We start from the raw sequence: 22,713 nt of genomic DNA, 5'->3' as shown, positions 1-22,713 counted from the left end.
TTTGGACTCATCAGACCAAAGCACAGATTTCCACTGGTCTAATGTCCATTCCTTGTGCTCTTTAGCCCAAACAAGTTTATTCTGCTTGTTGCCTGTCCTTAGCAGTGGTTTCCTAGCAGCTATTTTTACCATGAAGGCCTGCTGCACAAAGTGTCCTCTTAACAGTTGTTGTAGAAATGTCTGCTGCTAGAACTCTGTGTGGCATTGACCTGGTCTCTAATCTGAGCTGCTGTTAACCTGCGAATTCTGAGGCTGGTGACTCGGATAAACTTATCCTCAGAAGCAGAGATCTTCCTTTCCTGGGGTGGTCCTCATGTGAGCGAGTTTCTTTGTAGCGCTTGATGGTTTATGCAACTGCACTTGGGGACACTTTCAAAGTTTTCCCAATTTTTCGGACTGACTGACCTTCATTTCTTAAAGTAAGGATGGCCCCTCGTTTTTCTTAGCTGCTTTTTTCTTGCCATAATACAAATTCTAACTGTCTATTCAGTAGGACTATCAGCTGTGTATCCACCAGACTTCTGCTCAGCACAACTGATGGTCCCAACACCATTTATAAGGCAAGAAATCCCACTTATTAAACCTGACAGGGCACGCCTGTGAAGTGAAAACTATTCCCGGTGACTACCTCTTGAAGCTCATCAAGAGAATGCCAAGAGTGTGCAAAGCAGTCATCAAAGCAAAAGGTGGCTACTTTGAAGAACCTAGAATATAAGACATAATTTCAGTTGTTTCACACTTTTTTGTTAAGTATATAATTCCACATGTGTTAATTCATAGTCTTGATGCCTTCAGTGTGAATTTACAATTTTCATAGTCATGAAAATACAGAAAAATCTTTAAATGAGGTGTGCCCAAACTTTTGTCTGTACTGTATGTGTGTATGTGTATATATATATATATGTGTGTATATATCTCTCTATCTCTATCGCACTCGCCGATCATCCAGTGCAGGAATCTTTATTCAAACATCGTGCTATACATCTTCACGACCGGGGGTGCTGTACAGAGAGTGCGGCAAAGCACTCTCTGTACAGCACCCCCGGTCTTATATATATATATATATATATATATATATAATTCTAAGGGTTTTTCTGTCTGTCTGTCCTGGACATCCCGCGTCTCTGGTCGAGGCCGCCAGGCCTCGACCAATCAGCGACGGGCACAGCGACGATGTCATAAAGGACGTAGACATCTCACGTTTCTGATTCAGCGACGGGCACAGTATCGACGTAGATGTCATAAAGCTTGCCTCGACCAATCAGCGACGGGCACAGTCTGCTGCGAATTCTGGAATCATCGTCCATATACTACGGTGACATGCATATTCTAGAATACTCGATGCGTTAGAATCGGGCCACAATCTAGTATGTATGTATATATATATATATATATATATATATATATATATATATATATATATATATATATATATATATATATATATATATATATATATATATATATGTGTGTGTGTGTATATGTATATATATATATATGTGTATATATATATATGTATATATATATATATATATATATATATATATATATATATATATATATATATATATATATATATATACACATACACAGTGGGGCAAAAAAGTATTTAGTCAGTCAGCAATAGTGCAAGTTCCACCACTTAAAAAGATGAGAGGCGTCTGTAATTTACATCATAGGTAGACCTCAACTATGGGAGACAAACTGAGAAAAAAAAATCCAGAAAATCACATTGTCTGTTTTTTTAACAATTTATTTGCATATTATGGTGGAAAATAAGTATTTGGTCAGAAACAAAATTTCATCTCAATACTTTGTAATATATCCTTTGTTGGCAATGACAGAGGTCAAACGTTTTCTGTAAGTCTTCACAAGGTTGCCACACACTGTTGTTGGTATGTTGGCCCATTCCTCCATGCAGATCTCCTCTAGAGCAGTGATGTTTTTGGCTTTTCGCTTGGCAACACGGACTTTCAACTCTCTCCAAAGGTTTTCTATAGGGTTGAGATCTGGAGACTGGCTAGGCCACTCCAGGACCTTGAAATGCTTCTTACGAAGCCACTCCTTCGTTGCCCTGGCGGTGTGCTTTGGATCATTGTCATGTTGAAAGACCCAGCCACGTTTCATCTTCAATGCCCTTGCTGATGGAAGGAGGTTTGCACTCAAAATCTCACGATACATGGCCCCATTCATTCTTTCATGTACCCGGATCAGTCGTCCTGGCCCCTTTGCAGAGAAACAGCCCCAAAGCATGATGTTTCCACCACCATGCTTTACAGTAGGTATGGTGTTTGATGGATGCAACTCAGTATTCTTTTTCCTCCAAACACGACAAGTTGTGTTTCTACCAAACAGTTCCAGTTTGGTTTCATCAGACCATAGGACATTCTCCCAAAACTCCTCTGGATCATCCAAATGCTCTCTAGCAAACTTCAGACGGGCCCGGACATGTACTGGCTTAAGCAGTGGGACACGTCTGGCACTGCAGGATCTGAGTCCATGGTGGCGTAGTGTGTTACTTATGGTAGGCCTTGTTACATTGGTCCCAGCTCTCTGCAGTTCATTCACTAGGTCCCCCCGCGTGGTTCTGGGATTTTTGCTCACCGTTCTTGTGATCATTCTGACCGCACGGGGTGGGATTTTGCGTGGAGCCCCAGATCGAGGGGGATTATCAGTGGTCTTGTATGTCTTCAATTTTCGAATTATTGCTCCCACTGTTGATTTCTTCACTCCAAGCTGGTTGGCTATTGCAGATTCAGTCTTCCCAGCCTGGTGCAGGGCTACAATTTTGTTTCTGGTGTCCTTTGACAGCTCTTTGGTCTTCACCATAGTGGAGTTTGGAGTCAGACTGTTTGAGGGTGTGCACAGGTGTCTTTTTATACTGATAACAAGTTTAAACAGGTGCCATTACTACAGGTAATGAGTGGAGGAAAGATGAGACTCTTAAAGAAGAAGTTACAGGTCTGTGAGAGCCAGAAATCTTGATTGTTTGTTTCTGACCAAATACTTATTTTCCACCATAATATGCAAATAAATTGTTAAAAAAACAGACAATGTGATTTTCTGGATTTTTTTTTCTCAGTTTGTCTCCCATAGTTGAGGTCTACATTTGATGTAAATTACAGACGCCTCTCATCTTTTTAAGTGGTGGAACTTGCACTATTGCTGACTGACTAAATACTTTTTTGCCCCACTGTGTATATATATATATATATATATATATATATATATATATATATATATATATATATATATATATATATATATATATATATTTATTTTCCCTTCCCCATGACGGCACCTAACGTGAGAGATGGTCCCAGCCCTCCCAGGAGCCGGAAACCTGCATAGGAGATAAAAGATGGGGGCGGCACCTCTCTCCTCAGGTTGGTTTCCTGTTCCTGCGGGGAACCTGCGACATCGTCCCAGAGGGATCTCTCTCTGGAGGTGCCGGTCCGGAGACCGAGTCCCACAGCGGGAGCAGCTGGCGGCGTATACGGCCGCATCACTCACGGTGATCAGGAGCTGTGGCGTCCGTCCCGCGGGGGGGCTCCCCGGTGTCCGCTCCTGGCTGGAGGCTGGGCCGGGGCAGAAGCGTGTCCCATCACTAGGCTGGCGCCGGGGTGAATGGAAGTACTTCCGGGTTTAACCGGAAGTAGCGTCACACGCCGAGGAGAGCGCTGTGCTGACACTCCCGGGAGGGAGGAAGTCAGGGGCGCTCACACCGCTCTCTCCCCTAGGCTATATTAAGAGGCAAGGCATGAGCAGCAGTGCCAATAGCCTCTTCAACATGGCGGACCCGACTGCGGAATCGCCAGTACCGGTGGGCGTTCCACAGACCCCCGTGGTAAAGGTCGGTGGGTGAGTGCCTTTGTAAAGCAAAATGACATGTCAGTAACGCAGTGTTTCTGTATTATATTGTGCAGGGGAGTAAGGTTATGGCCAAGCAGAAAAATAAAGTCTGCGCACTCTGTGACAAAGCTCTCCCTAAAACTTATGACAAACGGATCTGTCGTCTATGTATAGAGAAGACGGTGGCCAAGGAGTTCTCATCATTACTTCAAAATATAAAGAATATCGTTATGGATGAAGTAAAAATCACAGTGAAGGAGCAGATGAAACAGCATGGGCTATGTAGCTCCGGGAATCCACCTCCTAGACCTGCCCAAACCTCTGACGTGGAATTAGAAGGCGAACCAGGGGAATTGCCACCTGATGGTGATTCAGACTTGGACTCTTCGGATGAGGAGTGTGGGCGGCCGTATGTACTAGTTGAGGATGTAGGGAAACTGCTTAAGCTAGTTAGAGCAACATTGGGGGTTGAAACACCAAAAGAACATAAAACAACCCAGGATTCTATGTTTAGCAACCTAGAAGTAAAAACGCAGAGTTTTTCCCTTTCACGATAATGTTTTAAACTTAATTTAAAAAAGTGGAAAAAAACAACTAAAAAAATGTCAGTTCCCCAAGCCCTTAAATGCAAATATCCGTTTGAGGAAGAAATTTGTGAAAAATGGGAGAAAGCACCTAAATTGGACTCTGCAATTACAAGCACTTCCAATGGCATAGCGCTTCCCTTCGAAGACATGGGGGCCCTTAAAGACCCTCTTGATAAAAAGGCTGACTCCTTCTTAAAATCGGCATGGGAAGCATCAACATGGGCATTTAAGCCAGGAGTAGCCGATACTTGTACAGCTCGGGCCATGATAAAGTGGTTAGAGGAGTTGAGTGAGAAAATAAGGGACAAATGCCCTAGGGAGAGACTCTGAGGTAATACCCTCACTTCAAAATGCGGCAGGCTTCCTCGCAGATGCCGCCATTGACTCAGTGCATTTTTCTGCCCGCGCATGTGCCCTCTCCAACTCTGGCAGAAGGGCATTATGGCTTAAAAATTGGTCAGCTGACTTTCAGTCTAAAGTCAAATTATGTGCAGTCCCTTGTGAGGGCCAGTATCTATTTGGGAAGGCACTCGATGAGATTCTAGAGAAGGCTGCAGATAAGAAGAAACACTTCCCACCTCCCCCCTTCTCAAGAGTGCGATGGAGTGATAACCGGCGTTCCTTTCGGGGTTCAGGAAAAGTAGGCCGGGGTCGGCCGGGGGATAGATCCACCTGTGGGAAACCCTGGGGTGAGAGAAGAGAAAGAGGATATCTCTTTAATAAGCCTCCTCAGAAATCAGACCCCAGACAACAACAATGACGCCGATATCCGGGTGGGAGGAGGACTTCGATTTTTTTTTTTGTTCACCAATGGGAAAAATTGCAGACATCACAGTGGGTAGTATCCCTTCTAACCGAAGGCCTGCGTCTGAATTTCACCTCCCTCCCTCCTCATCGAGTAAAAGTCACCCATGTCGCAAAAAGGAATCTTGCAACATTGGAAAGGGAAGTTCATCTCCTCAGGGAGAAACAAGTTCTCGTAGAAGTACCAACAGTAGAAGTTGGGAAATGATTTTACAGTACCCTATTCCTCACACCGAAGCCAGATGGTTCGCCAAGAACGATCTTCAATCTAAAATCCCTAAACCAATACATCAAAGTAGACAATTTCAAAATGGAGACGTTAAAAGCTACAACAAAACTGCTATATCCAGGCTTACATGGCAGTAATAGACCTCACAGATGCCTATTATCATGTTCCCATTTGTGTAGAACATCAACAATTCCTAAGACTAATAGTAGAAATAAATCAAATCCCCACTCATCTACAGTACCAATGTCTCCCTTTTGGGGTGTCTGTGGCTCCCAGAATCTTTTAAAAGATAATTTGAGAGATGGCGTCGTTGGTAAGAAAGGAAAATATCTTACTAATACCATATCTAGACGACTTTCTCCTTGTAGCAGACAGCCTGGAAGAATGCGTAGTAGCAGTCTCGAAAGTATGGGACCTATTGTCCAAATTGGGGTGGCTGATCAATTAAAAAAAATAAAAGATGCTTCCAGTCCAGATACAGGAATTCCTAGGAATTCAACTGGACTCAATCAGGCAAATTTGTATCCTTCTGGACAGGAAAATCAACGCCATAAAACAAAAAATAAATCTGACGCAATCAGGCCGGCCCATCTTGTTAAGAGACGCCATGTCCCTTCTGGGGATGTTGACAGCCACAATCCCAGTGGTACGGTGGGCACAAATGCATTCAAGGGAGTTACAATGGCAAATACTGACCGAACAGGCAAAAGATCCCCACAATCTAAACCAAAAAATCGTTCTATGGCCACAAGTGCAGCACTCTTTAGTTTGGTGACTCAAAATAGAAAATTTTAAAAATGGGGTACCATGGTCAGCCCAAGATCCGGTGGTGCTAACCACGGATGCAAGCCCTCTCGGCTGGGGGGCACATTTAGAACATCAGATTCAGCAAGGCAGATGGGATCCTCAGATGGAGTCAGCATCCTCCAACCTAAAGGAGCTAACAGCAATAAGGCTAACAACTCTGCAAACAGAAGAAATTGTCAAAGGGAAACACCTAGTGGTCTTGTCCGACAACAGCACGGCAGTCTCCTACTTAAATCGTCAGGGGGGAACAAGATCAAGATCTGTTAGAAGAAACCAAAAGACTGTTTTCTTGGGCAGAAAATCACCTCCTATCATTGACAAGTACTCATCTGAAAAGAACAATCAATCTTGTCGCAGACTTCTTAAGCAGGCATATACTACATCAGAACGAATGGTTTTTAAACCAGGAAATTTTGGGGGAAATCTGTGCCCTTTGGGGTATCCCACAGATAGACCTCTTTGCCACAAAGCAAAACCGGAAGGTAGAAAGGTTCTATTCCCTGAACCCGCGAGAGATCCCAGAAGGAGTAGATGCGCTGTTACACCAATGGAACTTCCATCTGGCCTACGCATTTTCCCCCGTTTCCGCTGATACCGACAGTGTTGAAGAAGATCCGGGAGGAGGGAACACGAATAATACTGATTGCACCCTTCTGGCCGAAGACGGCCTGGTTCACCTGGCTCAGGCGTATGTCCATATCGGACCCATGGATCCTTCCAGAGGTGCCGAACCTTCTACACCAGGGTCCTGTGTTCCATCCTCAAGTACACAATCTGCATCTCACTGCCTGGAACTTGAGGGGGCTTCTACTAGGAAAGGGTTTCTCAGCTCCGTTAGTTTCTACTCTGCTATCCAGCAGGAAAAAAACTACATCCAATAAATATCAAAAAATCTGGGAATAATTTCTAGAGTTCTCAGGGCGACGCCTATCAACCACCACTCGGAAAGTCCCAATAAGGGAAGTCTTAGGGTTCCTCCAAAAAGGTCTGGAACGGGGGTTATCTACTAGCACCCTAAAGGTGCAAGTTTCTGCGCTTGGCGCCTTATTTGATAAAAAATTGGCTGATTACCCCTGGGTGTACAGGTTCATCCGAGCCTCCTTCACAGCCAGACCATTTAAACCTCGGCCAAAAGTTGCTCCCTGGGATCTAAATTTAGTGCTCCAGGCCTCAACTTGTCCTCCTTTTGAGCCTCTTGGCTCCATATCGGAATAAAACCTAACCCTGAAAACGGTTCTCCTGGTTGCCCTGACGTCTGCCCGACGCATTTGTGAGATCCAGGCTATATCTATTGATCCTCCATACACTACAATTCTGGAGGACAGAGTAATAATCAAAACTGACCCGGCCTTCTTACCAAAGGTCAATTCAAAATTCCATAGGGACCAGGAGATAGTTTTACCCTCATTTTGTTCCAATCCAAAATCCCAGGGAGAACAAACCTTTCATTGCCTTGATGTCAGACGTTGCCTAATCCAATACCTGGAGGTGACAAAATCTTGGCGACAATCTTCAGCCCTTTTTGTTTCCTTTCAGGGAGCAAACAGGGGTAAGAAAGCCACGAAATCTACTATTGCACGGTGGCTCCGCATGGCTATTGCACTCTCTTACTCATCTGCAGGGCAATGTCCTCCACTAGGGGTGATGGCACACTCCACAAGAGCTATCGCCACATCCTGGGCGGAGAGGGCAAACGCGTCAATAGAGCAAATTTGTAATGCGGCAGTATGGTCTTCACACTCTACCTTCTTTCGCCACTATAGGTTAAACTTGGGGCTTTCAAGTCTTGCCTTTGGAAGCAAAGTCTTATCGGCTGTCGTCCCACCCTAGGAGTCTTCTTCTATTTTCTCCTCTCACGTTAGGTGCCGTCATGGGGAAGGGAAAAAATGATTACTTACTGGTAATTTGATTTTCCAGATCCATGACTGCACCGTATTAATTCCCGCCCTATCTTGGCGATGGTGGTGTCGCACAAATATTATAAAATATATATATATATATATATATATATATATATATATATATATATATATATATATATATATATATATATATAATGTATATAAAGTGTATATATGAGATTAGATAAAAATATATACAGATAACTAAAAAAAAACTGATGGGGAAATATAACTGCATACACAGTCACAAGAGGTCAGTCGACCGGCACTGAACGAGCTCTCCCTCACTTAGACCCCAATAAATTCTCCTAAGAGACCAGACGAAGTAAGCTTCTTCTGAAGGCGGGGAGGTGCATGCACTAGAAGCAGCTGAATCACCAATACATGAAGAAATGAATGAAAGCAGCACTCACCCGTTATCTTCAATGATAATATAGTCCTTTATTGACCGTGGCTCAACATTCCCAGCTAGGAACAAGACAGGCTACGACATGAGGAGGGAGCGGTGAGGGAGGGTGCAGAGACGAGATAGACGACGGCAGTTTCGCGAACAATCGCTTCAACGGGTCGGCAACGATAGAGATAAATGTAATATTACATTGAACCTGAACTAATAAAGTGGTTACCTTACATACTGTGTATATGTGTACCGTAGTATAGATATAACATGCATGTTTTTATGCTTATAAAAACACCATTGTCAGCGACACTCACTGCTTGAAAAAGGCTGTGTGAGCCGAAACGTCGCACAGAGATGTGGGTTGAATAAACGTCACCTTTTTCACCTTTAAAAGGACTTGGAGTGCTGCCTTCTCTTGCTTATTTTTGTATACATGTAGGTAGATGAGTGGACCATTCTACCCAGGAGGCCAGGCACCCACCGGTGAGCATTGTGCTGTTCCAAATATATATATCCAATACTTATCTTCGGGTGCAAGGCCCCCAAACAACCTGTCCACTGGCTGTTCTTGGTCAATATACTTCACAAAAACAGGCAGCACTCCCAATTCTTAGAAAAATGTGCAGGGTTTTATTATACCCACATCACCGTGCAACGTTTCAGCTCTGAATGAGCCTTTCTCAATCCTTGCTGCCTGTTTTTGTGAAAAAAAAAAAAAAAATATATATATATATATATATATATATATATATATATTTTATATTTATATTCTCCAATAAATACATTCCTTTTATCTAAACTAAAAAACAAGCAATAAAAGTAACGACCCGATCTTTAAAACTGTCCCACTAGTTAAACCCTTCAGTGAACACCTTAAAAAATGAAGCAAAAAACAACCCTTTATCATACTGCCGAACCAAAAGTTGAATAGCACGCGATCAAAAAGACAGATGTAAATTACCATGGTACCGTTGAAAACGTCATCTTGTCCCGCAAAAAATGAGCTGCCATACAGCGTCATCAGTGAAAAAATAAAAAAATTTATAGTCCTCAGAATAACGCGATGCAAAAAATAATTCTTTTTTCTATAAAAGTTTTTATCATATAAAGGCGCCAAAACATTAAAAAAATCTAAATGAGGTATCGCTGTAATCGTATTGACCCGAAGAATAAAACTGCTTTATCCATTTTACTAAATGTGGAACGGTATAAACGCCACCCCAAAAGAAATTCATGAATAGCTGGTTTTTGGTCATACTGCCTCACAAAAATCGGAATAAAAAGCGATCAAAAAATGTCACGTGCCCGAAAATGTTACCAATAAAAACATCAACTCGTCCCGCAAAAAACAAGACCGACGAGACAGGACCAATTTCTCCTGTTACCCTCGGGAAAATACAAAACTGGGGGCTAAAAAATAATTTTTGTGGAGGGAAAATAAAAATTTTATTTTCACAGCTCTGCGTTATAAACTGTGGTGAAACACTTGAGGGCTCAAAGCTCTCACAACACATCTAGATAAGATTCTTAGGGGTCTACTTTCCAAAATGGTGTCACTTGTGAGGGGTTTCAATGTTTAGGCACATCAGGGGCTCCCCAACATAACATTGCATCCCATCTCATTTCCAGCCAATTTTGCATTGAAATTCAAACTGCGCTCCTTCCTTTCCAAGCTCTACCATGCACCCAAACAGTGGTTTACCCCCACATGTGGGGTATCGGTGTACTCGGGACAAATTGCACAACAACGTTTGGGGTACAATTTCCTCTGGTAGACTTGGGAAAATAAATTGGGGGCGAAAACTTAATTTTTGTGAAAAAATATTTTTTATTTTTACGGTTTTGCATTATAAACTTCTGTGAAGCACTTGGTGGGTCAAAGTGCTCACCACACATCTAGATAAGTTCCTTAGGGGGTCTACTTTCCAAAATGGTGTCACTTGTGTGGGTTTTCAATGTTTTGGCACATCAGTGGCTCTCCAAAAGCAACATGGTGTCCCATCTCAATTCCAGCCATTTTTGCATTAAAAAGTTAAACGGCGCTCCTTCCCTTCGGAGCTCTCCCTTGCACCCAAACAGTGGTTTACCCCCACATATGGGGTATCCGGGTACTCAGGACAAATTGTACAACAACTTTTGGGGTCCATTTTCTCCTTTTACCCTTGGTAAAATAAAACAAATTGGAGCTAAAGTAAATTTTCTTGGCCTCCCATGACAGCACTACGGAGAGAGTGGATCCGCCCTTCAGGGACAGGAAACCTACAGATAAAAGGGCGGTACCTCTCCTTCGCATCAGTTGGTTTTCTGTCCCTGACGGGGAACCTCTTTTCGGTGGTACCTGTAAGAAGACGCCGTATCATGGACTGGGACCGGGCAGTCTGGTTCTGGCAGCGAGGAGGCTCCTGCCGCGGCTCGTCCGGCACCCGAAGCCGCCACCGCTGGAACCGAGGGGTTCTTCAGGGTGTGCGGAGGGAGAACGCCGCCGACTCTGAGGGAGGAAGGGGCTCTGGATCACCCGGAGCTCCTGTGCCGATAAGCGCACGCTCTGGGTGTAGGAAGATGGCCGCCGCTCCGGAAATGCGGCAGAACTTCCGGGTCATCTCCGTGCGCATGCGCGGTAGCTTTTTCTCCCTGGAGGATGTGCGTAGGAGCCGGAAGTGCGGTGAACGCCGGGGGTGGCGCCGGATTCAAATAGGGAGATAGTGCGACAACTATCTCCCTGCAAGCATGGAGGACAGTGATCTTCAGCTGGAACTGCAGCCGAGGCAGCAGCACCATAGGAATGACCAACTCTCCTCCTCAAGAGCTTCCTCTATCAGACCCGGGCCCTCCTCCAGAATCGGGAAAGAAGAGGCTGGAGTAAAAGAAAAATAGATCCTGCCCCACCTGTAACAAAGCTTTGCCGTTAGCCTGGAACAAAAAGCTTTGTAAATCATGCATACAATGTTTATTGTGTGAAGAGACCCCCGATTTCGCATCTGAACTTAAAACTATAATTAGATCAGAGGTTCAGAATGCCCTTTCATCTTCCAAAAAAGGGAAGGATAAGGTGGAGACGGTATATTCCCACTCTGTCCGATCCTCATCTGAGGACGTGGATTCTGACAATTCTAATTTCTCCCCATCTTCCTCCGATGAAGATTCGGCCCGTCATTGCTTCCCACTAGAGGAGGTGGATACTCTAGCGAGAGCCGTTAGGGCTACTATGGGGGTTGAGGATCCCAGACCCGATAAAACGGCCCAAGATGTAATGTTCGGAGATCTGGGACAAAAAAAGCGGAGAACATTTCCACTAAATCCCAATGTCCAGACACTGATTAAAAAAGAGTGGGAGAAACCGGATAGGAGAAATTCTTCGGTGCCCTCGCTTAAAAGGAAGTATCCCTTTGAAGACGAGGCATCCACTTCCTGGGACAAGGCACCAAAACTGGATGTAGCGGTGGCCAAAGCCTCGAAAAAATTTGCGCTCCCGTTCGAGGATATGGGTACCGTCAAAGACCCTTTAGATAAGAAAGCGGATACTTTTCTTAAAGGGGCATGGGAATCGGCTGGGGGTAGCTTGAGACCTGCAGTTGCAGCGACCTGCACCTCCAGATCTTTAATGGTGTGGATTGACCAGCTAGAAAGCCAGATTAAAAATGGGTCACCCAGGAGTAAGTTGCTAGATTTAATCCCTGTAATTAGGGCAGCAGCAGTGTTCCTAGCGGACTCCGTGCGCTTAACATCCAAGGCCGCTGCTCTCTCAACGCAGCCAGAAGAACTTTATGGCTTAAGAGTTGGCCTGGGGACCTCCAAACAAAGCTAAAATTATGTTCTATCCCATGTGAGGGGAATTTCTTGTTTGGTGAGACTTTGGATGACATCCGCCAGAAAGCTGGAGACAATAAGAAGGGGTTTCCAAATCTGGGACCAGCCCCATTCAGACAGTCCTTTCGGAACCAGAGATTTTTTTCGGCGGAGACCCCCCAGAGAGCAGAATAAATGGGAAGAAGGGATAGGGGTTACCTTTTCGGCAACACTTCCCGTGACAAAAAGCCCTCCAAATGACATTTTCCCTACGGTGGGGGGGGGGGGGGGGAGGAAGACTCACCTCATTCTTTCCCGCCTGGAAGAAAATATCCAACAACATCTGGATTTTAAAACTCATACAATCTGGTCTAAAAATAGATTTTCTTTCTTTAACCCCCCCCCCTTGAAATTACGTATTGACAAAAACACGAACTTCGGCAGCAGAACAAGCGGCATTAGAGAGAGAGAGATTATTTCCCTACTGCAGAAATCCATAATTCGGGAAATCTCCCCTCAAGAAATAGGGGAAGGTTTTTTTTCTCCCTTCGGTTTCTAGTACCGAAACCCGACGGGTCCTTTCGGACGATTCTAAACCTAAAAAACTTAAACAAATACGTAGAAAATCACAAATTCAAAATGGAAACAATAAAGTCTACCATAAAAATCCATTTCCCGAATTGCTACATGGTCGTGATAGACCTAACCGACGCATACTACCATGTGCCCATCCACGAACAATCTAAAAAATTTCTCAGGATGGCGGTCTCCATAGAGGGACAAATAAGAAATTTCCAATACAGGGCCCTCCCGTTCGGGATCTCAATTGCTCCGCGAATATTCACGAAGATAGTAGCGGAAATGATGGCCCACATAAGGGAACAAAATATTATAATAGTCCCTTACTTGGACTATTTTCTTATTGCAAGCGATCTCGGCTCAAAGTTGCAGGGAACAGAGAGACCGAGTAATGACTATTCTGACGGACTTGGGTTGGCTCATAAACGTATAAAAATCAAAGTTAGATCCCTGTCAAGTACAGGAGTTCCTAGGACTGACGTTAGACTCCCAGGTTCAAGAATGCCGACTCCCAGGTCCCAAAAAGGACAATATATTGACCTTGATAGCATGAACGCTACACAACCCCTCCATGACTCTAAGGAGGGCAATGTCGCTACTTGGCTCTCTCTCTCTCTTCATGCCTGCTAGCGATACCTTTCGCACAATTCCACACAAACTAGCTTCAATGGCACATACTAGAGTGGCAGTTAATACTAAACAACAATTTGGAAAGCCGGGTCATTCTAAATTCCTCAATTATTCATTCCCTTCTTTGGTGGGGAAAGAACCAAAATCTTTCAAAGGGAATTCCTTGGGTGCCAAAAATATCTCGGGTAATAACAACCGATGTGAGTCCCAGAGGGTGGGGGGCTCACATGGGAGACAGTGGCTCATGGAAACTGGACAGTTCAGGAACTATCAGCATCCTCGAACCAAAAAGAACTTTGGGCGGTGCATCGTGCTCTTTTCTAACCTACATTCGGGGACATCATGTCTGAATTTTTTCGGACAACTAAGTGACAGTAGCATATATATATATATATATATATATATATATATATATATATATATATATATATATATATATATATATATATATATATATATATATATCACCAGGGAGGAACAAGGTCTCGGTCACTGAGTTCCTCCGCAAAAATTATCAGCCTTGCGGCAGAAAATCTACTATCCCTCTCTGCGCTACATATTCAGGGATCAAACAACGAGAAAGCAGATTACTTGAGTCGAACCCATTTGAAACAAGGCGAGTGGTCCCTGAATCAGTCTATCTACAACCAGATCACAGAAATGTGGGGAACTCCAACAATAGACTTATTCGCCAATTCCAAAAACAAAAAAGTAAACAAATTTTGCTCACTAAACCCGGAAGGGAATCCCCAGGCTCTAGATGCTTTTCTGATTCCATGGGCCCACAAGCTGACATATGCCTTTCCTCCAATTGTTCTGATCCTGGCAGTCATTCGGAAAGTCAGAGAGGACAAAACAAAAATGATCCTTATAGCCCCTTTCTGGCCAAAAAGGACATGGTTTTCCTGGCTAAGGATGCTATCGGTCTCAGACCCCTGGATCCTACCGAATATACCAGACCTGCTACAGCAAGGACCGATCTTCCACCCACAAGAGTCGAACTTGCATTTGACAGCCTGACTTTTGAACGGAGACTATTAAAAGAAAGGGGTTTCTTAGACAACTTACCGTATATACTCGAGTATAAGCCGAGATTTTCAGCCCAAATTTTAGGGCTGAAAGTGCCCCTCTCGGCTTATACTCGAGTCACGGTAGCGGTGGGGTCGGCAGGTGAGGGGTGAGGGCGCTGAGGTATACTTACCTAGTCCCAGCGATCCTCGCGCTGTCCCTGCCGTCCCACGGGCTTCGGCGCTGCAGCTTCTTCCTCTCTTCAGCGGTCACGTGGGACCGCTCATTACAGAAATGAATAAGCGGCTCCACCTCCCATAGGGGCGGAGCCGCTTATTCATTTCTCTAATCAGCGGTGCCGGTGACCGCTGATGGAGAAAGAAGCTGCAGCGCCGAAGACAGGAGGGGACAGCGCGAGGATCGCCAGGACTAGGTGAGTATGTTATATTCACCTGTCCTCGTTCCAGCCGCCGGGCGCCGATCCATCTTCCCGGCCGGCGCCTCCATCTTCCCGGCGTCTGCGCTCTCTGACTGATCAGGCAGAGGGCGCGATGACGCATATAGTGTGCGCGGCGCCCTCTGCCTGATCAGTCAGAGCAGAGACGCCGGGAAGATGGAGGCGCCGGAACGAGACGCCGGGAGCTGCAATCAAGGGAGGTGAGTATGTGGTTTTTTTTTTTTTATTGCAGCAGTAGCAGCGGCAGCACAGATTGTGGAGCATCTATGGGGCACAGTGAACGGTGCAGAGCACCGTATATGGCACATCTATGGGGCACAGTGAACGGTGCAGAGCACCGTATATGGCACATCTATGGGGCACAATGAACGGTGCAGAGCACCGTATAAGGCACATCTATGGGGCACAGTGAACGGTGCAGAGCACCGTATAAGGCACAGCTAGGGGGCACAATGAACGGTGCAGAGCACTATATATGGCACAGCAATGGGGCACAGTGAACGGTGCAGAGCACCGTATAAGGCACAGCTAGGGGGCACAATGAACGGTGCAGAGCACCGTATAAGGCACATCTATGGGGCACAATGAACGGTGCAGAGCACCGTATAAGGCACATCTATGGGGCACAGTGAACGGTGCAGAGCACCGTATAAGGCACAGCTAGGGGGCACAATGAACGGTGCAGAGCACCGTATATGGCACAGCTAGGGGGCACAATGAACGGTGCAGAGCACCGTATAAGGCACAGCTAGGGGGCACAATGAACGGTGCAGAGCACCGTATAAGGCACAGCTAGGGGGCACAATGAACGGTGCAGAGCACCGTATAAGGCACAGCTAGGGGGCACAATGAACGGTGCAGAGCACCGTATATGGCACAGCTATGGGGCACAGTGAACGGTGCAGAGCACTGTATATGGCACAGCTAGGGGGCACAGTGAACGGTGCAGAGCACTATATGGGGCACAGCTATGGGGAAATATGAATGGTGTAGAGCACTATATGGCACAGCTATGGGGAAATAATGATCTATTTTTATTTTTGAAATTCACTGGTAAATGCTGCATTTCCACCCTAGGCTTATACTCGAGTCAATAAGTTTTCCCAGTTTTTTGTGGCAAAATTAGGGGGGTCGGCTTATACTCGGGTCGGCTTATACTCGAGTATATACGGTAGTTGCTACGTTGTTAAAAAGTAGAAAACCTATTACTACTAAAATATATGGAAAAAACGTGGAAAAAACTCTTGTCTGTCTCTAAGGTAAAAGTCCAGGATGGGCCTTCAATTGATAAAATAATTGAGTTCCTACAAAAAGGTCTGGAAACAGTGGTTAGCGGTCAGTACTCTTAAGGTACAGATAGCAGCTTTGGGAGCACTCTATAACCAAAATATTGTGGCTAACCCATGGGTAATAAGATTTATTAAGGCAGTAACAAGATTAAAGCCTTTACTCAAGATGCCCTCGTGGGACCTAAATTTAGTCCTCTCAGCGTTAACGGGTCCTCCATTTGAACCCATAGAGACGATTCCCATTAAAACACTATCACTTGAGACCTTTCTTCTAGTAGCCTTAACATCTGCGCGCAGAATAAGTGACATTCAAGCCCTATCCTCTAACCCACCTTTCACAAAGATATTGGATGATAGTGACTCTTAGACCCGACCCGGCCTATTTGCCAAAAGTGGCGTAAAAATCCCCAGAAATGAGAAAGAGCAGAACTTCCATAATTTAGAGGTCAGAAGATGTCTAGTCCAATACTTAGATTCCACCAGGGAGTATAGGAAGGAAGGCTCTTTGTTTGTCTGTATTTCAGGGTCCCAGAAAAGGATTCCGGGCATCCAAAGGTACTCTGGCAAGGTGGATAAAGGAGGCAATAGCTTTGGCATATTCATCCACGGGGAATACGATCCCGGATGGTATAAGAGCGCATTCCACAAGAGCAGTAGCTACCTCATGGGCTGAGAGGTCAGAGGTATCAATAGAGCAAATGTGTAAGGTGGCCACCTGGTCATCACCATCAACCTTTTTTAGACACTATAGATTAAATCTAGCCTCTGTGTCTGACTTGACCTTCGGGCGAAGGGTTCTCGAGGCGGTGGTCCCTCCCTAAGCTTAGTCTCTGCAATTCTCTCCGTAGTGCTGTCATGGGAGACTGAGAGTCATAGTTACTCACCGATAACGGTGTTTCTCGGAGCCCAGGACAGCACCCGCTTATTCCCTCCCATCACGAGTGCGGTGAGCACCTTTTATTTACATATTATTTATATAATATAGTCTAGGCACGGGGTTTCTCTATTAAGAAATGTTATAATATGGTTTTTTCTCTGTTGTAACCTGGAGGTCCTCAGATGCTCTGTAAACCAACTGATGCAAGGGAGAGGTACCGCCCTTTTATCTGTAGGTTTCCTGTCCCTGAAGGTCGGATCCCCTCTCTGTAGTGCTGTCATGGGCTCCGAGAAACACCGTTATCGGTGAGTAACTATGACTTTTTGTGAAAAAAATGAAATGTTCATATCAATTTGTTTTTTTTAAAGATTCCAAAAATTCCTGTGAAGCATCTGAAGGGTTAATAAACTTCTTGAATGTGGTTTTGTGCACCTTGAGGGGTGCAGTTTTTAGAATGGTGTCACACTTGGGTGTTTTCTATCATATAGACCCCTCAAAATGACTTCAAATGTGACGTGGTCCCAAAAAAAAAAGTGTTGTGAAAATGAGAAATTGCTGGTCAACTTTTAACCCTTATAACTCCCTAACAAAAAAAGTGTTTCCAAAATTGTGCTGATGTAAAGTAGACGTGGGAAATGTTGTTTATTAACTATTTTGTGTCACATCTGAATATTTATGCCGTTAAATCACAAAGTTGGAAAATTGCGACATTTTTTCCCAATTTCTGTTATTTTTCACAAATAAACGCAGGTAGTATCAAAGAAATTTGACCCCTATCTCGAAGTACAATATGTCTCGAGAAAACAATGTCAGAATCACCGGGATCCGTTGAAGCGTTCCAGAGTTATAACATCATAAAGGGACAGTGGTCAGAATTGTAAAAATTGACCCGGTCATTAACGTGCAAACCACCCTCGGGGCTTAAAGGGTTAAGCTACTATTGAGAGATTGTGTGATTACATAACCAAAGGCGTTTTGGGTGATGCCATGTGGTTGAATCTCGGTCAGTCTGGTGTACAGGGTAATTTATTTGGCATATTTCATTTGACTGCCGTCAGCCCGAACAGAAGTTGGTGTTATTGTTGGCCACGCTTTACATTTCTGTTTGTTGTAAATGCATGTTCGAGATCTTTTTTTTTTTTTTTTTTAATGTAAAGAGAATAAAAACTTCCAGATTAGTTAGCTCACAGACTCCTTTCTTCCTCAATTTGGCTGGTGAGTGATTAGATTAATTTGATTGCATACAAATGCTTCTCCAGTTTATATCTAAAGGATAGATGGTGTCAGTGATCATACTGATTAGGGTGCTTTAAAGGGAACATTTCACCCCCAAAATCGAGGGTGAGCTAAGCCCACCAGCATCAGGGGATTATCTACAGCATTCTGAAATGCTGTAGGTAAGCCCCCGATGTATCCTAAAAGAAAAAGAGGTTAGATTATACTCACCCAGGGGTGGTCCTGGTCTGGTCCGATGGGTGTCCGGTGCCTCCCATCTTCTTCAGATGACGTCCTCTTCTGATCTTCACGCTGCGGCGCAGGCGTACTTTGTCTGCGCTGTTGAGGGCAGAGCAAAATACTGCAGTGCGCAGGCGCCGGGCCTCTCTGACCTTTCCCGGCACCTGCGCGCTGCAGTACTTTGCTTTGCCCTCAACAGGGCAGACAAAGTACGCCGGAGCCGCAGCATGAAGACCAGAAGAAGACGTCATCCTAGGAGCATGGGAGTCCCTGGACCGCACCGTGACGCCCACCGGATCGGACCGCTCACCCAGGTGAGTATATTCTAACCTCTTATCTTTTAGGATACATCGGGGGCTTATCTACAGCATTCCAGAATGCTGTAGATAAGCCCCTGATGCTGGTGGGCTTAGCTCACCCTCAATTTTGGGGGTGACAGGTTCCCTTTAACCACTGTTCTGGCACCAGTTTGTTGGTCCCGTTGGTGCTTGCGTCTGATCCCCCTGCAAAGCAGGATTCATTGTATGTGGCGATAGGGCCCATAGACTAGAAAGGTGCTGACAGAGCAAACGTGTGCGCTGCCGTGCATTATTTTCGTGCATGTACACCTTAGCCCGGTTCACTATGTAATTTCGCCGGAATTTTCTGGAGAGTTTCAAATATGTACATTTTTGGAAAGGCTATGGTATAAGCAATAAGAAAAACAATGTTTCCATTTGCCCCGAGTCCTAAGTGGCCGCCATCTTGGATTTTACAAAATGGCTGATTTACATCGATTTTTGTTAATATCTCAGCTTGTAAGTAACGTAAAACTTAAATTTTGACAGCTAAACATACATTTTGAGTACTAAGAAATGCAGTGGTATCCAAATAAATACTCTATATACGACTACAAATTGTATCGGTTTATATTTGAACAAATTTTCGAACTCGAAAAGCAGAGAGTTAATGTTTTTAACTTTTGAACAACCAGAGTGTCTTTACATATCGCCACCATCACTGTCATCATCAGTTTCATATTTGGTCTGAGTGTCCTCGTCATTCATACACTCGCTGTCACACTGACAAAGATCGGTACAGGATAAGTTATTTTTTCGGCACGAACACCTTGAAGAAGAACAGTCATGTTTGCATTGACAACTAATCATCTCGATTATTGCTTTTGGAGCTGGAAGAACATCTGTCATGGTTGGTTTCAACTGTCCATCCAACCCTTTGTGATAGCCATTCTTCTCGGGATCCAGCTGAGAATCCTGCAAAGCAATGTTAGCTTGTCCCCACACTCTGGCTTGGATATGGACTCTGAGGACATGTTGTTTTAGAGCTCCGAGTGTAGGAGGTAACCTGTCACTTTCTGCCATATGCTTGCAAAATAGATGCCATCGCAGTTCGGGAATATTCTTAATAAAAATGCCTTTTGGAGAGTAAGCAAAACATACGAAGGTAGCAAGAGTTGACAACATAGTTTTGCTCACTTCTTTTTCAGTCGAAAGCTTTTGATTTGAATTCATACATGATGTTCTGACTCATAGTGAGTGCTGCTCGGTCAACAATTTTGGTCCTTCTTTGAGTTTCAAGGCTGTCAATCGGCCCTGTTATGATCCAACGGATAGCGGAATATAATTCTGCTGGAACGTCGTTTATGTCACTAGTGACCGTTATGGTGTTTTTATCATTGACTTCCGTTGTAAAATTAGCAATGCTTTTCCTAATTAACTGTGCTGCTTTGTAGATTGTCTGCATGTTGTCTGCATCATCACTACGACATTCCATTGCAGAATTAACCATGATTTCCTCACAGGCTTCTGGTGAATAAAGAACTGCTGATTCCCTTCTGTTTTTTGAAAGACAGGATTTCAGATGTGGCAAGGCATTCATTATAATTTCTTTGAGCCACTTTCTAGTGAATGTAGGTTTGTGATTTTCCACGCCTTCTATACCAAGCATATTCAAATAAGTGGTTTCGATATCTTGTATAGATAGATATGATTGGTTCTGTGTTTGAATATCCACTAGGTTTATCAACTCTAGCAGACTTGCACGTTGTAATAAGGGTTCTTTGTGGTCTGTTCTGTTGGTACTACGTTCTCGTTGTCCATGAAAAACATGCTTTGTCCAACAGCTTTTGTGGTACCGGACGTCAATAGAATGTGCATCCCCTGGTGCAATGCATGTGTTCAGTCTTGTTTTCAGTGTTAAATTATCTGATGTTTCAATAGCTTGTTTCAACGATTTCCCTGCGTTGACTGTCCTCACATTATAAAGCTTCTCATTCTCATCGTTCTGACAAAAGAAACATTTTTCCTTATCCAGTGGCCATGTATGTGACCTCGTGAATGGTGATGAAGAGTCAGATGTTAATGAACCTGATTCGTCCATTTCAGCACGTCCTCTTTTTAATCCTCGTTTCTTGGTAATGTGGCTACCAGTAGCTAATGCATGTGCATAACGGTCCCGGGCTCGTTGTATTTGGTCGTTGTTAATTGCATTTGTGTAACAACTTCGATGGTAGACTGCCTGATGTGTAGCGATTGTGTCTTTCCTGTTGCTAATCCGTCGATGGATATCAACATAGTTGCCATCTTGTAAACTTGCCCTCTCTGCTACTATGTCCAAAACGCGCTGGTAAGACTGTATCCGAGGATTTTGCACCAACTTCTCATTGCCATTGGAAGACTGACAGAGCATACATAGCTTCCAGTTGATAGGTGCCTCACCTTCACAAGTGACTTCAGTAGCTTGTGGTTTGTCTGTCATGTTCAACTCCTGTAATAAAAGAAAAAAAAAACATGTGATTCCTGTCATTATGTATTATTATGTCAATACTAATTAATTATAAAAAACTGCTGTAGTAAATATCTAAAACACATCTGCAACTAGTAATATTGCATTTCTTAGCCCTAAAATGTATGGTTAGCTGTCAAATTTTATTTTTATGTTATTTATAAGCTGAGATATTAACGAAAATTGGTTTTACGTCAGCCATTTTGTAAAATCCAATATGGCGGTCACGTGGGACTCGGGGCAAATGGAAACATTGTTTTTCGTATTGCTTATACTATAACCTTTCCAAAAATGTATAGTTTTCAGACTCTCCAAAAAAATCCGGCGAAGGCCTAAATCAATACATAGTGAACCGGACTACCTACTGGAGATGGACGCCCAGATACAGTCAACTACGACACTCCTTATTCCATCTGACTTATCAAGGGTCCATTATGTTTAACCTGGGTCTTTCCATTTCGAGTCTTTTATATTAAATTTTTATGTTTTGTCTTTGTTTTTTCTCCTTGTACTTTTATACAGGTTGCCACAATATCTGCTAATGGAGATCAAGAAATTGGCAAAATAATTTCAGATGCTATGAAAAAAGTTGGTCGTAAAGGAGTTATAACTGTCAAGGTATACGTACTGCATTATATGGGGAAGGAAAAACATTATAAAGATTTTGTCTACGGTTTATAAGCTGCTACAGTATGGTCCTGTTCACATCTTGTTCAAAATAAGTCCCTATTCATAAAGATGGGCTGTTCTGTAAAAAGGTGCATGCCTCTTTAAAAATCTGGAGCATCTGACAAGTGGCACTCGCCAGTTTTACTCCTGTGACTGGCATAAGTAAGGCTACAGCTAGACATGAATTAGTCAAGCTATGGTGTAATGCCCCCATTAGCAGAGGTTGGAGAAACCGGTGGGAGAAATGCCAAATATTTTATCACAAATTGACAGTCAAAAAGCCCTAACTAAAGACTCCTATAAAAGGTTTAATCTTTTAAATAAATCAATTAATAGGAATGAACGTGCAAATTTAAAAACACTTGCTATGCTAGTCATACACTACTGGTATAGAGAGACTTGGTAGGAATGTGTGTGTGTGTGTGTGTGTGTGTGTGTGTCTGGTGAGCAATCACTACTGGGATACCAGATTCAAACTTCTTAGTCCACTGGGGGGATTACAACCAATCACTGAGAACCAGTCAGTCCTGGGGTACTTTTACTCAGATTCCACACTAAGGCACCATGTTGCAAACAGATAACTATAGTATGAAACACAG

At 43.9% G+C, this 22,713-nt stretch overlaps 1 protein-coding gene across 1 annotated transcript in view; it reads left to right on the top strand.

The window, feature by feature from the left end:
* Positions 1-22,713, top strand: part of HSPD1 (heat shock protein family D (Hsp60) member 1) — a 253,106-nt gene that overhangs the window by 87,657 nt on the left and 142,736 nt on the right. Inside the window, exon 5 of the mRNA XM_069733806.1 lies at positions 21,968-22,063. Coding sequence (XP_069589907.1) covers positions 21,968-22,063 — 96 coding nt within the window. The remainder of the gene's footprint in view (positions 1-21,967; positions 22,064-22,713) is intronic.

This window comes from Ranitomeya imitator, chromosome 7 (genome assembly GCF_032444005.1).
Source record: "Ranitomeya imitator isolate aRanImi1 chromosome 7, aRanImi1.pri, whole genome shotgun sequence".
NCBI classification, from domain to species: Eukaryota; Metazoa; Chordata; class Amphibia; order Anura; family Dendrobatidae; genus Ranitomeya; species Ranitomeya imitator.
This window is presented reverse-complemented; position numbering and strand designations above follow the sequence as displayed.